The sequence below is a fragment of the Hyposmocoma kahamanoa genome, unplaced genomic scaffold, assembly GCF_003589595.1.
Source record: "Hyposmocoma kahamanoa isolate Upper Pololo Valley unplaced genomic scaffold, ASM358959v1 96213, whole genome shotgun sequence".
Taxonomy (NCBI): domain Eukaryota; kingdom Metazoa; phylum Arthropoda; class Insecta; order Lepidoptera; family Cosmopterigidae; genus Hyposmocoma; species Hyposmocoma kahamanoa.
In genome coordinates, this window is record NW_020655144.1 from 1 (window position 1) to 12,531 (window position 12,531).

The following is a 12,531-nucleotide window of genomic DNA, read 5'->3' on the forward strand; positions in this document are numbered from 1 at the left end:
TGTTTTTTCAAACAAACCGACGTTTCGGGCCCTTTACAGGTGAGGTGGTACAGTCTTCAACATAACTTATGTTGAAGACTGTACCACCTCAGTCAACCGTGACCATGGGACCTGTAAAGGGCCCGAAACGTCGGTTTGTTTGAAAAAACAAATATACGCGATTTAAATCCGGAAAAATAGTTTCATTCCTAAATAGTATATTATTACAGAGGCCTTGCTGAGGTTGGCGCTCGGCCTTGTATTAATACGAGTCGATTTCACGTTCCCGCCGAGACATATATAGTGCTTTTCTCAAAAATGTAAGGAAATAATAAAAGATCAAAGAGAGGAAGATGTATAATAGAAAATTAAAAAAGACATGTTAGGACAAATTGCTAAAAGAAAATGTCGTTGTTGTGTGGTATTTATTGCTGTATTTTACTAGAAGTCATTTTCGCGGTGAAAATACAAAAAAAATTAATAAACAGAAAAGAAAACCAAACCACTTTAGTTTATTTTACTCTTTTCTCTTTCTTTTTGACGTATGTGGGACAGGTAGGTATTTTTAATTCTCGCAATTACGAACACTAGTCAGTTGGCTATGTGTGTATAAATTTTCATTCGCCTGTTTACATATGTAATTCATTATTAGTAGACAGATTTCAAAGTTTAGTGCAGCGGGCAGTAATATAAGTAGTTAATTTCCATACTTACTTTGCGGGCCTTGGCCGGGACGAGGACGCGCGACCCATAAATGATAAACTTCCCGTGTTTGTTTTTTGAAAGCAGTACAAACATTTCCGAGCATGTTTGAGAAAATTCCTATATTTCTTAATATAAATTTTTTAATAAAACGTTTTTATATTTATAAAAACCCGCAACGCAAGTTTAGCAAATTTATCTCTCGGAGACACACTGCGGCCGAGACTGCAAAGTGCCCTAACCACACGATGTTAAAGCAAAGTATCGTGTGCCATTAAACTGTGAAAGGACGTCTGAACTCTTGGATCGCTTCGAACCAGTTCTGTCAATCACCTTGGTCCAGCGGTTCTCCTTGGGGTCGTACCGCTCGACGTGGTTGAGGCACTGCACGCCGTCCTGTCCGCCCACGGCGTACAGCGCGCCGTCCAGCACGGCCACGCCCACCGACGTGCGGCACGACGACGTGGGCGCCACGGCGCCGCACCACTGCGCACAGGCAGGAAGTTGCAGCATGAACGGTTAAAGAGACGCCTTAGTGTCTATAGTACCATTGATTTGTACCATCAATGGTACAAATGATACTACTATGTGTCCTTAGTACCATTGAAAATTATACTTGTTTATACCGTGTATTTACTTGTGAAAATAAAACTCACATTTTCTAACGACGCAATTTTTCTAAAAACAATGCGACTGTAATGTCGCCTTGAATTAATTGCATTTGCACGTGTTGAATGTAATTGTTGCGGTCGATCACCGCTTTTGATCTTAAGTTTTGTGGCTCTGTTGTCAAAGCATTTACGGAATGGTATGCAGCATCTGTTTTTAGAACTTTTAGAAATTGGCATGTTGTGGTAGGTTTTCTCATAAAACGCTTGTGAAATTGACCGTTCCATGCTTCGCAACAATTCGTTGTTCGATGTCTCTCGCCAAAACTGCACCACTGTGCTTTATTCGGCATCCAAAAATGTGTTATATACTTTAACAAATCATTAACTTCTTTTGTAGTACCAATAATTACACTCTCTGCAATTATATAATTCAGACCTTCTTCTATTTTGGACTCTGGCAAAAGAGGGAGAACCATGCACAAGCTCACTATTTTATTTAAGTTTTTGTTACTATTTTTTTTAAATTTATGTAGGATTTTAAGTTGCGTAGCTTTCCTTTTAATTTTATCCAGGAAATGGAAGTAGCAACCGTGATGTAACACCTGGGGAAATGCACGTTCAATGGCATTTATTGCCGCTTGTTCGAAATCTGTTATAAATTTATGGGGTTCCCATTCCCAGTTTTTTTTCGTTTGTAGACATCCGTATCTGTGACTTGATTAGTTCAAACATAATCAAATAAGTCTTCTGTTTCTTATTCGGTAGGAGTGCGTATATTACAGGAATCACATTATTTTCATTTGCGGTGCTGCCTATATCACAAAAAGTACATAAAGCTGATAGAACGGTTTCAAGCAATTCTTGAAGGTCCCGTCACATAAGAACACTTTTCCGTTAAGCACAATTTCCCTCGCTTCTTTTAGAGCAAAAATCAGGATACGATCGTTGCCATCACGGTAATCAGCAAGAAGGAAGTCATCTGGAGGCACTTCAACTTCTTTCATGTCATTGTATGCCATCTTCTCAACTCCTGCCAATTTCCTTCTTCTTCTGTATGCTTTGCATTTGTATTTGTTATACGTGGGTAATTTCTTAATCAAGTGTAGTCCTGTATCTTTCATTGATGCTATGGTAGTTCTGTAAACCGCAGGTACTGTCTCTTCGACATTTGATGCTGCTCTGTCTAAGCTTGAGCTTGTGATAATACACATAATGTTTTCATTTTCGTCTGGTAAACAGTTCTCTGAATGCTGCCTTTGTTGTACCAACTTTGACTGATCCTGGAGTAAACAGAAATTGATACTAAATTTTTGAACTTTTGTACGGCTACAATTAATTTGTATTTTTTTAATGTAAAAATTAAAAATAAAATAAAAATATACAAATACCTATCGGATGGACATGTCACACACAACGCAAACTTCAATGTACAATGGCTACTACACTAAACAATGTACACAGAAACAACCAGCCTAATTAATACAAAAATGAACTAATCAAAGAAGTGTGAAAAATCATTATAGTTACAAAATGCCAATAAGGTCGAAATTAGCTTAAACATGAATTGACCCTAAGCAAAAATAAAAAAAGCTAATTAACTTTTTTTTTTAAAACTTTACCTGGGTAATCGTAACGGATCCAGTACAGTTAAAGGTTTTGTAATTTTTACATCTCCACAAACAATTGTTGTTTTTATACCGCACGTGGAAATAATATTGGTGGCCGTTGTAGAGTAACACTTTGCCGCGTCCACGAGCGACTATTTTTATATCATTTTGGTCACTGCTCACATTTGGTTTTTCATTACTAATATCCATTTTATCCCTTAGGTTTAGAATTGAATACGTTTTTTTTAATTAAAAACACATAATCCATCCCACAATTAATACATTTACTTATAATGTCAATGTAATCATTTGTTTACGGCAAAAGACAAGATGCTTTCCAATGAGTTATTTAAAAGAAGATTGTAATCTTTGAAGTGGCCGGGATTTAATCTAGCACTTAAACGTAGCGGAAACAGCCAAGAAGGTTTTTTCCTCAATGAATTGTTGGAATTATTTATTTACTATTAAACCCCTATTATATGTATATATTTTTTGTATGATTTCGATGCAATGGTACTAGCGACACGTGCTAGTATCGGTAGTACCATTGATGGTACTAAGGACACATAGTAGTATCATTTGTACCATTGATGGTACAAATCAATGGTACTATAGACACTAAGGGAAAGACAACAAAATAAAAACACATCCATTCGCAATTGGCATTCCAAATCCAATTATTGCTATAGTACATTGCGAGGGCTTCAATAGTAAGTCAAGTTGAGCCCGAAGCCGAAGACTGGGGGCTTTCGGAGTTGAGGTTCGTAATTCAAGTATCGCCTGTGAAACATACTATGTTTTTTATAACATTTGATTGCATGCAGGCTAACTTGACTACAATGCCCCAAATAAAATTATCGGGCGTTTTTTCTTCTCATGCAGCCATGGTTGGTATAGAGAAGAAAAAAGCTCGAGGGGTTCATTTGGGGCATTATAGTCAAGGTAGACTGCCTGCAACCATAGCATTTACGTGCAAGTGTGATGGAAAAGTAATTTCAGTAATATTTATTAAGGAGATAAGGGCTTGGTAAATTCTTCTTTCTCTGCGTTCACCGCGATTTGAACGATTAAGAGAGGCCATCCACGGCACCCGAGTCGGCCCGGCGGCGCGGCCGCGGAAGCGAGAACCACCTGGTTGGTCTGAGGGTCGTAGCGCTCGATGGAGTTGAGGTAGCTCTGGCCGTCGTGGCCGCCGACGGCGTACAGCAGGTCGTGCAGCACGGCGACGCCCACGCCGCAGCGGCGCTTGGACATGGGCGCCACCATCTTCCACTCGGCCGTCTGCGGGTCGAAGCGCTCCACCGACGCGATGGCGTCGCCGCTGCACCAGCCGCCCACCGCGAACAGCACCTCGCCTGCAACAGGCCCGTCAACTGCCCGTCAACCGCCCGCCCGCCGCCCGCCGCCCCGCGCCGGGCCGCACGCACCTCGCCGCGTGGGCTTCCGGGGCCTCGTCCTCGGCCCCTGCATGAGCGGCCGCTCCTGCGGCAGCAGCAGGTAGTTCTTGGCCTCGTCCAGCAGGTCGCGGCACGCGTCGTCCGACCGGATCAGCAGCTCCGACGACACCGTGCCCACCAGGAACTTCGGGCTCAGCAGGGGCAGGCGCACGTGCTGGAGGACCTGCAAAGCGAACGGAGCAAACGTTACCAAATCGTTCCGGCTTCACCGACGCAGCTATGGCACTCGCAGTCTGACGGGCGACGCTTGGAATTGCTCGTCAATAGTACGTTTGCCAATTGAGAAAATGTAGAATGCAGAATTTCCACCATCCGAACAATTTCAAATAATGGAAAAAAATATAATTTTTTTCAAAATAGATATTTTCCCGTGACCCACCACCACGTATTGAGCCACCTTAGTTCGGCTAGTCTCTAGGACTAATCACCGTTAAGTGTCTTGCGGGGTGGGGGAAAGAGGCAAGCAATTGATCATTTGGCTATTTTGACTGGTCGAGACCATTCGCTTCCGAGTTTACAGCAGTTAAGTCAGTAAAGTCAAGTCAGTCAAGCTAATATAGAGAAATGGCGCTAATCGGGAAGTGTTAAAATGACCTGGGCGAGGTGTTGCCGACGCTCGGCGACGTTGTATTTGACCCAGGACATGACGGCCTGGAAGGTCTGCTCCTCGGAGCGCACGTTCAGCTCATCCGAGGACACGATATCGATCAGCTGCGCCGCCGGCAGCAGTAGGAATTCTTCGCTCTCCATCACCTGCGCAAACGTCATAGATAAGTATTTCCAGTTTAGACTAAATATAATTTCTCTATTGGTAATGTTAAAACGAAAAACTCCTAAAAATTCACGTCACAGAATAAGATTGTACGAAGTTAGTTTCTAAGCGTTGGTTATGACGGTGGCGAGAAACGTTACCTCCGGGAAGTTCTGCTGCGTGAACTTGTCAGCGATTCGGAGCAGTTCACGACACGAATGCGTGTCGGCGAAGGCTCGGATGCCCAGGCAGTTGGAGCAGTCTAGTTGCCGCTTTAGAAACTCGCAGCACACGTCCTGGATCTCCGCCAGCTGTAGAAGGCACGCCGCCGGCAGCAACGCCTGGAAACATCACACTACTGTCACAATATTGTATTCTAGGCAACAGGGCGGCGAATGCAGATACTTATAAGTAACCGTTCGGCGCCACTTTTCTGTCTCCAGTTAGTTCCTCGCAGTACCTGGACATTGCTCTCCTCGACGACAATATGCGCAGTGTAGCAGAAGTCGACGAGCTGTTCCATGGCCTGCTCGTCCACGTCCCGGATGGTGACCTCCGTGGCGCGCGACTCGGCCAGCTCGCCCGTGAACATCGCGCGGAAGTAGGGGCTGCACGCCGACAGGATCACTCTGGCGACAAAAGGGCCTGCTGCAGTGCCAGGAAGTAACAAGTACTCTTTGACGAAAACGACGAATCGATTATTAATATTCAAAAGTTTGTACTGTGCGCGTTACGTTTTCCTTGCCTGTGGTCAAGAAGCGTCACCCTCCCGCGTGTCGCAGACCACGACCGTTTGTTTGGCAGTCAAGGTATAGTGTGTAAGAATGCGTACCTGTGTGCGAATAGTTTCCGGTTGGCGACGTTGAGCACGACGTCGCAGAGCTCGCGATGGCGGCGCAGCGCCGACAGCTCCCCGAGGATGGCCCGCGGATGCTTCTCCGACGTGTGCGAGAGCCGCGCGCCTCCGACGCCTCCCACGCCCACGCCTCCCGGCGACCCGCCCTCCCCCATCCTAAGCAACGGCACCACAACCAGTTTCGATTACAACCTTATCCAATTGTTAACTCCTGTCATAACTAGGTGCTAGGTCGTACACTCGCCATCAGGTTATTTGCATTTATCCCATTTTGATACACCCTTATTAGGTCACAAGCCGTTTGTTGTCTCTCAACTCAAGTACTCACTCAAGCCCGACTTTCCTCTTTTTAATTTAGTTCACATTCATACTATAAAGATATGTGTTCATAACTTTTAAGATATATTTGGACAAAGGCTCGTTTAAATGTTGGTTCAACGTTGGTCTCCCAAAATGCCTTAGTTGAGTCATAAATCCTAATGCAAAGGATAAAAGTTTACAAACCTAATTTAAGTGTAAATGTTGAAGGAATATGGTACACATCAACTGTGGTATTATAAAAACCGTCTGAACTTGTAACGTTACACATAGGCGGACAACACCAATGCCCTGCGTCAGATAACCACAAAACGTACCAAATAGAAAGGAGGCTTGAAATATGTACACAATGCAATGAAACATTTACCTTTCATATTTATATATTACCATTTATATTTAAAAATGTGTTAAGTTGGTTACTTGAGATAAATAAGCATTGGTAAAACCTGTTTTATATACAAAGGCAGCATACAAATACGTAACAACTGTCTCAAAGCTAATAACAGGTTTCCTTTAGAAAAAAGGTTTTAATGCATTGTCATACGATTTTTTAACTTTCTCTGACCTCTGATAACATGATGTCAAATTATATTATCACATTATACGGTAAACACCAGTCTAGAAGTCCAAGAGGCATAAATATCACCAACCAACACACAATACTATTAAAGAAAAGTTTGAAACAACTTCTTGTCTCTTTGAATGACGAAAATGATACGCCGCTGAAATTAAATTTCACACAAAATCATTGAAATACAACATTTTTATGTGGTTCACTATTGAGTGTTCTAATTGTAGAATGAAAGAAAAGAAAATGTATTTTTTTTACCACAGCTGAAACGACTAAAGAAAAAAACAAAAACTAATTTTTAGAAAGAATAACAAAAAAGAACAAAACATAACTGCATAAATATAGAAACTGAAATGTAAGAAAAAAATAAAAATAAATGAAAATGTAAAAACTCTATAGTCATTAAAAGGCTGATGTACAAATAGCATGTTAATTACACAAAGGTCATGATGTGAGCCGTGACGAAAACAGTGCTACAAGGCCTTGAACTAGTGCACAGTTTTCAACAGTGTAGTGAAAGATTGTATGTGGTTGAATAACAAAAGAAATAGTGTTCATAATAGTATGCTCTAACAAAACTATCTACGTCTAAGATGGCCTTTTCCACAAAGATTTTTAAATAAACAACTGTTTACTACTTTTCAATTAAATGCTTATTTAATTTTACAAAAATTACTTGAATAAATTTTATATTACTACTAGTTTATAGGGACAGTAAAAAGTTTTACAAGTTTAAATGTACAATTACATTCACATCTTATTTAAATTTATTTTTCTATAATAATAATTACATTCCAGATACTTGATAATGTAAGATTCTGACAAATAAAAAAATCTGGGTTTATATTAGTTTGTATTAAGTATTAGTAACATAATAAAGACATACATGGAACGCAAGTAAAGGTGCAGTAAAAAAGAAACCAGATAATAAAAAGAATTAAATACTACAGTGGTCAGCAAATGCATCAAGGTACACATACACCTAAGAGCACAGAAATGTGGCTAGACTGGTGCCAACATGTCAATTATTCCTAGTGTACATACAATGTCACTATGTGGCAATTGTAATACAGCTGGCAAGTTAATTAATTGTAATGGAAATGATTGCTCTATAATTACACTTATTGTTAAATTTATTAGTTAATTTTATTAATATATTCTGTAACTTACATGGACTTGTAAAAAAATTCTTAAAATAGATATTTAACAATAATATTTGTGTTATTTTATCAAAACAAAAGTAAAACAGATTTATTTGTTTATGCAATAGAATGTAAGTAAATTTCTTTTTTATTTCAAAGAAGCTTCCACCATTTTCAAGTTAAAACAAATAAAGAAAGAAAACTAAGCTGATAAACACTTTATATGACACTAAAATGGTAACAACCTCAATTTGCTCCTAAGTACATCTGTAAAAGGTAGAAATAACAATATGCACAGCATCCAAAGGCAGAGGCAACATAATAACATTGCTATAGCTAGGAGAAAGTGGGGGAAGGTCAGCCAAGATACAGAAAAATGGAATGAGAGGGCTTAAACAAGGAGGCCACCAACAGCAGACCAATTAACAAGCTATACCTGAAAATCATATTGTATAATCTAAAAAGATCTAACTTTGACAAATACAGTTTTAGTAAAAAAACAACAAGGAAATAGTGTAGTAAGAATAAAGTCTAAGGGTCGTATTCCAGAACTCTACTCAATGCTCAAGTCAGGACTTGAGTATGATTTCAAGCATTGGATATATGACCCTAATGGCAAGGACTTGAGTATGATTTCTAGGGCTTTAAATCATAATCAAGTCCTGACTTAAGCATTGAGTAGAGTTCTGGAATACGACCCTAAGAATGTTACGTATCATTCGTAGAATTTGTCATGAAATCATTATTGTGTAATTAACTTCTCATTCTGTGAAATCAGTGATGTAACAAACAAATAAGATATTTTTAATGGCACTGATGGCAACTGACACATAAAATTACATTAGCAGGTTGTACCTCACCAAAGGAAATACCACCTGCATTTGACTGCAGTGTAGAACAAATAACAGGGGTTGTTAAAACCTTATCTCAGCCCATTTGTGCAATCAGCTGATCGCACCCATTGTTTTCATACAATCGCCCATGTTGATAAAACAACACACCACCTACAATAACATCACACGTTCTACAATAACACATGAATGCTCACTGCACACTAGTTACATATTATACTAAAAATCTATAAAAAAAATATAAGTTCACTCACCTCTTGGGTCCGCGCGCGTTTCCCAGCTGCAAGCGCAGCGGGGGCGAAGCCCAGCCCCACACGGAGTCAATCTGAAACCAATCAAACCTTCCGTTCACCAAGAACCCAACTAAACATCACGTACCCCTGAAAAACTGATCCTGTTTGCCAATACACGAACATTATTATGCTAATGTCAAGTCTCACCCTCACTTACCTTTGACGATTTTGATTTACCGCACCACAAAAACTGTCCTCTGTAGAGCGCAAAACACCAATTACGCCCTGAGTATGATATCTATAAAAAAAATTAACGCCACATTGATTTTCCAAAGTAAGAAATTTTTGTTTATTGTTGCAAAAGTACAGGCATCGTCCTGATTTTGTTCCCTACTATTTTTTTTACGAATGCTTTCAAAACATAATATAAATGCATGACACCATTAAAAATGTATACAGTAAATAATGAGCTGTTGCGAACAACAAAACGTTCACAAACTGCTTTAGCTATTTCAATATTTATAAAATATACCTCATCTACGCGATTCGCTATCACATAAAATAGAAAATTATTTCATGAAATTAGTATTTGTGAGAATGACAAAGTAGTAACTATCATTAGTTTCTGAATGTGTATTTAGGGCAAATGTCAAGCAGGTATGGTGTTGCTACATTTTTAATGTGAAATATATTTTATTGAAAAAAATTGTCATCTCTCTCTCTACTGACTGAGAAATCAACTCAAGACACAAGAAATTTGTAGCTGCCACATTAGAAAACGTTGCTGGACAAAATGTCTAACAGAAAAAACAAAAATAGAGTTACTTTACATCTTTACATCGAATCCTTAAGAATAGTTTGACTGACTGTAGCTGTTGCCATTAATAAAAAGTCTTTGACGTTTTTATATACGCCTGTAGGGCTTACAATTGCGAACACAAGTTTGTGCTACTACGGTTAATTATTTTGAACGGCATACGATCATATTACGCTGCAATACAGCTCATAATGGCATAGTTCTTTTGATAATAATTTATTGTTGTTGATAAATAGTCAGCTGTCAAAAACAAGAAATGCTATTGTACTGATAGCTGTATATTTTGTATAGTAAAAGTTAGCACTCGGCAGGCCGACTTGTTAAACTAAATTCAACAATGTCGCTAGCACTCTTGTTAGAAAAATACGATGTGTCAACAGAGGAAGGCCTGCAAAAGGCGCTCAGTGAAATCGAAAAAGAGGAGGTAGCATTTGATTTTATTTCACTGCCAACTCAGTTCATCGAAATTCTTGCTTTGGCTCTAAAACCAAGAGTCTCCTTTATGGCTAAGTTTACTATAAAAATATGTTCTATTGGCTTGAAGATAAATAGTTATTATTGCAGAATTTTGAGCAAAGAACAACCTAACCCAAATACAATTACTCATCGAATTATTTGTTACCTCTTATAATACTAAAATTTACAGACTGAAGTGAATGAAGCTCTAACTGGAGTGCTCTCTCGAGCGTGCTCCTTGGAAGGGCAACTGCGCACTGCAAGCCAAGCGTACACAAAGCTGAACGAAGTGAAGAGTGATGCACAGACAGCCTGTCACATGGTGGAGACGACTGCAGTACTGGCAAGGGATGTTAGCGCTAAAGTGCGGCAACTAGATCTTGCAAGGGTCAGTTCTGTTCAGAAGCATAAACACTTTATTTTAAAAGTTTCTAATTTGAACTTTACTCTAAAAGACTCTGTTTTAGTTCTAAGTGACCAGAAATTTAGAAGTGCAATTTTATAATTTATTCCCTAAGGATGTATGGAATGATTTTTAATTGCAGTCACGGGTAGCAGAATGCCAGCGGCGAGTTCACGATCTGATCGACTTGCAACTTTGCAGTGCAGGGGTGGAGGCCGCCATTAAGGCACATGATTATGAGACAGGTAATTTTAAGAACATCTCTGCATTATTATTAGGATTTTTAAATGGCAATTGCCCGTCTATTCAAACTTTAATCTAATAGTTTGTAAATTAATATTTTTAAATTATGCCGGTTTACTATAAATATAGTTTTTTTTATAGTCTTTTTAAGCTGAGTTAGAGATGTTTTTACATTACAATTTTATGTTGCATTTTAAATTTTTACATTATATTTCTTAACTCAGTTTGCATCTTGGCATAGGCCTCCAGATCTTTCCAGTGTGCTCTATCAAGAGCTGCTCTTCTCCAATACGGTCCTGCAGTTAGTTTCAGCTCATCCACTTGTCTATGATGTTGGCACCGTCTATTATGCTTTCCATTATGTAACATCACCAATTGGTGATTACATCGCTCCATTTTTCCAACCCATGCAACAGATGCCCAGTCAATCTCCATTTTGCCTAATTTATCTTTGAAAGCACATCAATTACCCTGGTTCATCTTCCAATACTGTCACTCCTGACTTTTTGAATTTTTCCTAGACTGATCAACAGCTTGTTAACCTGCCTTTAGTTTGATTTTGTGTATTTTATTTAGTGAACATGTTTCACACCCATAAGTCAGGCATGGAAGAATGCATAGGTTGAATGTCTTTCTTTTCACAGTCATGGGTAAGTTTTTTCTTTTTCTTTTTTTTTTGTTTTTAGGGTTTAGTATAGTAATCCTGAACAAAATACAACAAAAGTGATATATATTACATTTTTTTTGGGTAATTATTTATAAGTTTCTATTTACTGTAAATGAAATGTGTCAAATAATGTTTCAACTTTAAAATTCAGTGTTTCAACTTCAAAATTCAGTGTGTAAACTAAACATTAATACACAAATGGAATGCAGGCAAGCAGTTGCGTAATGGTTGTATTTGACAATACGTAAAATAGAGTTACATTGATAGCAGAACACTTTTTAATATAAGTCACCTAATTAACCCTTCCTCTAATTTAAACTGGTGTTGTCTTTCTGCACTTATCATTATTACTATTACATGATCTATATTCACAATATATTTTACAAAGTAAAATGTAAGGCTGATGTAAGTAAACGGGATTGACTAATAAAAGACGAGACTCGGATGAGAGATCCAGGTGTCGTTCAGTTTCTTCGGTCTCGGAATCGTGGGTAGCCACGTACCTACGTCAGTCACCGTCGCGCATAAACGTGTGTCGCAGCCGCGGGCCACGTGGCGCGCTTCCTGAGCATGGACCCCGGGTCGGTGGCGGCGGCGCGCGCCCGCGGGGCGCCCGACCCGCGCGAGGCCATGGCCCGCGCCGCGCGCACCCTCCGCGACCGCCTGGTCCAGAAGTGAGTGGCCTCGCAGCCCGCGGCGGGGCGCGCGGCGGCGCTGACTCGGCCCCCCGGCAGGTTCGAGGAGGCGGCGCGCAAGGAGGACGAGGCCGCGGCGGAGCGGCTGTTCAAGCTGTTCCCGCTGATCGGGCGCGCCGAGGAGGGCGTGGACCTGCTGGCGCGGCACCTGGCCGCGCAGGCGGAGGCGGCC

General features: G+C 40.1%; 2 protein-coding genes across 2 annotated transcripts; one reads left to right on the forward strand and one right to left on the reverse strand.

Annotated features, from left to right (window-relative positions):
- Positions 1-299: 299 nt before the first annotated feature.
- Positions 300-9,615, reverse strand: LOC113238501 (kelch-like protein diablo). Its single transcript, XM_026475326.1, has 11 exons — positions 9,611-9,615; positions 9,296-9,376; positions 9,224-9,239; positions 9,100-9,170; positions 5,940-6,119; positions 5,568-5,736; positions 5,269-5,448; positions 4,951-5,109; positions 4,327-4,519; positions 4,031-4,254; positions 300-1,167 (listed from the first exon to the last, which is right to left on the reverse strand). Exons 1-11 carry the CDS (start codon positions 9,613-9,615, stop codon positions 919-921), a joined length of 1,527 nt encoding a protein of 508 aa, XP_026331111.1. The 3' UTR covers positions 300-918.
- Positions 9,616-10,200: 585 nt separating this feature from the next.
- LOC113238500 (conserved oligomeric Golgi complex subunit 4) lies at positions 10,201-12,525 on the forward strand (the record flags this gene model as incomplete). The annotated part of the gene is made up of 5 exons (XM_026475325.1): positions 10,201-10,319; positions 10,542-10,739; positions 10,897-10,999; positions 12,206-12,338; positions 12,399-12,525. Coding segments are annotated over exons 1-5 (648 nt in total), but the record flags the coding sequence as incomplete, so codon positions are not given.
- Between the last annotated feature and the right edge of the window lie 6 nt (positions 12,526-12,531).

Excerpts from the sequence above, each read along its gene's own strand:
- LOC113238501 (XM_026475326.1), bottom strand. Across the intron at positions 4,520-4,950 it reads GTCGGCAACACCTCGCCCAG|GTCCTCCAGCACGTGCGCCT; the intron begins GTCATTTTAACA and ends TTCGCTTTGCAG. Across the intron at positions 1,168-4,030 it reads ACGACCCTCAGACCAACCAG|TGGTGCGGCGCCGTGGCGCC; the intron begins GTGGTTCTCGCT and ends GCCTGTGCGCAG.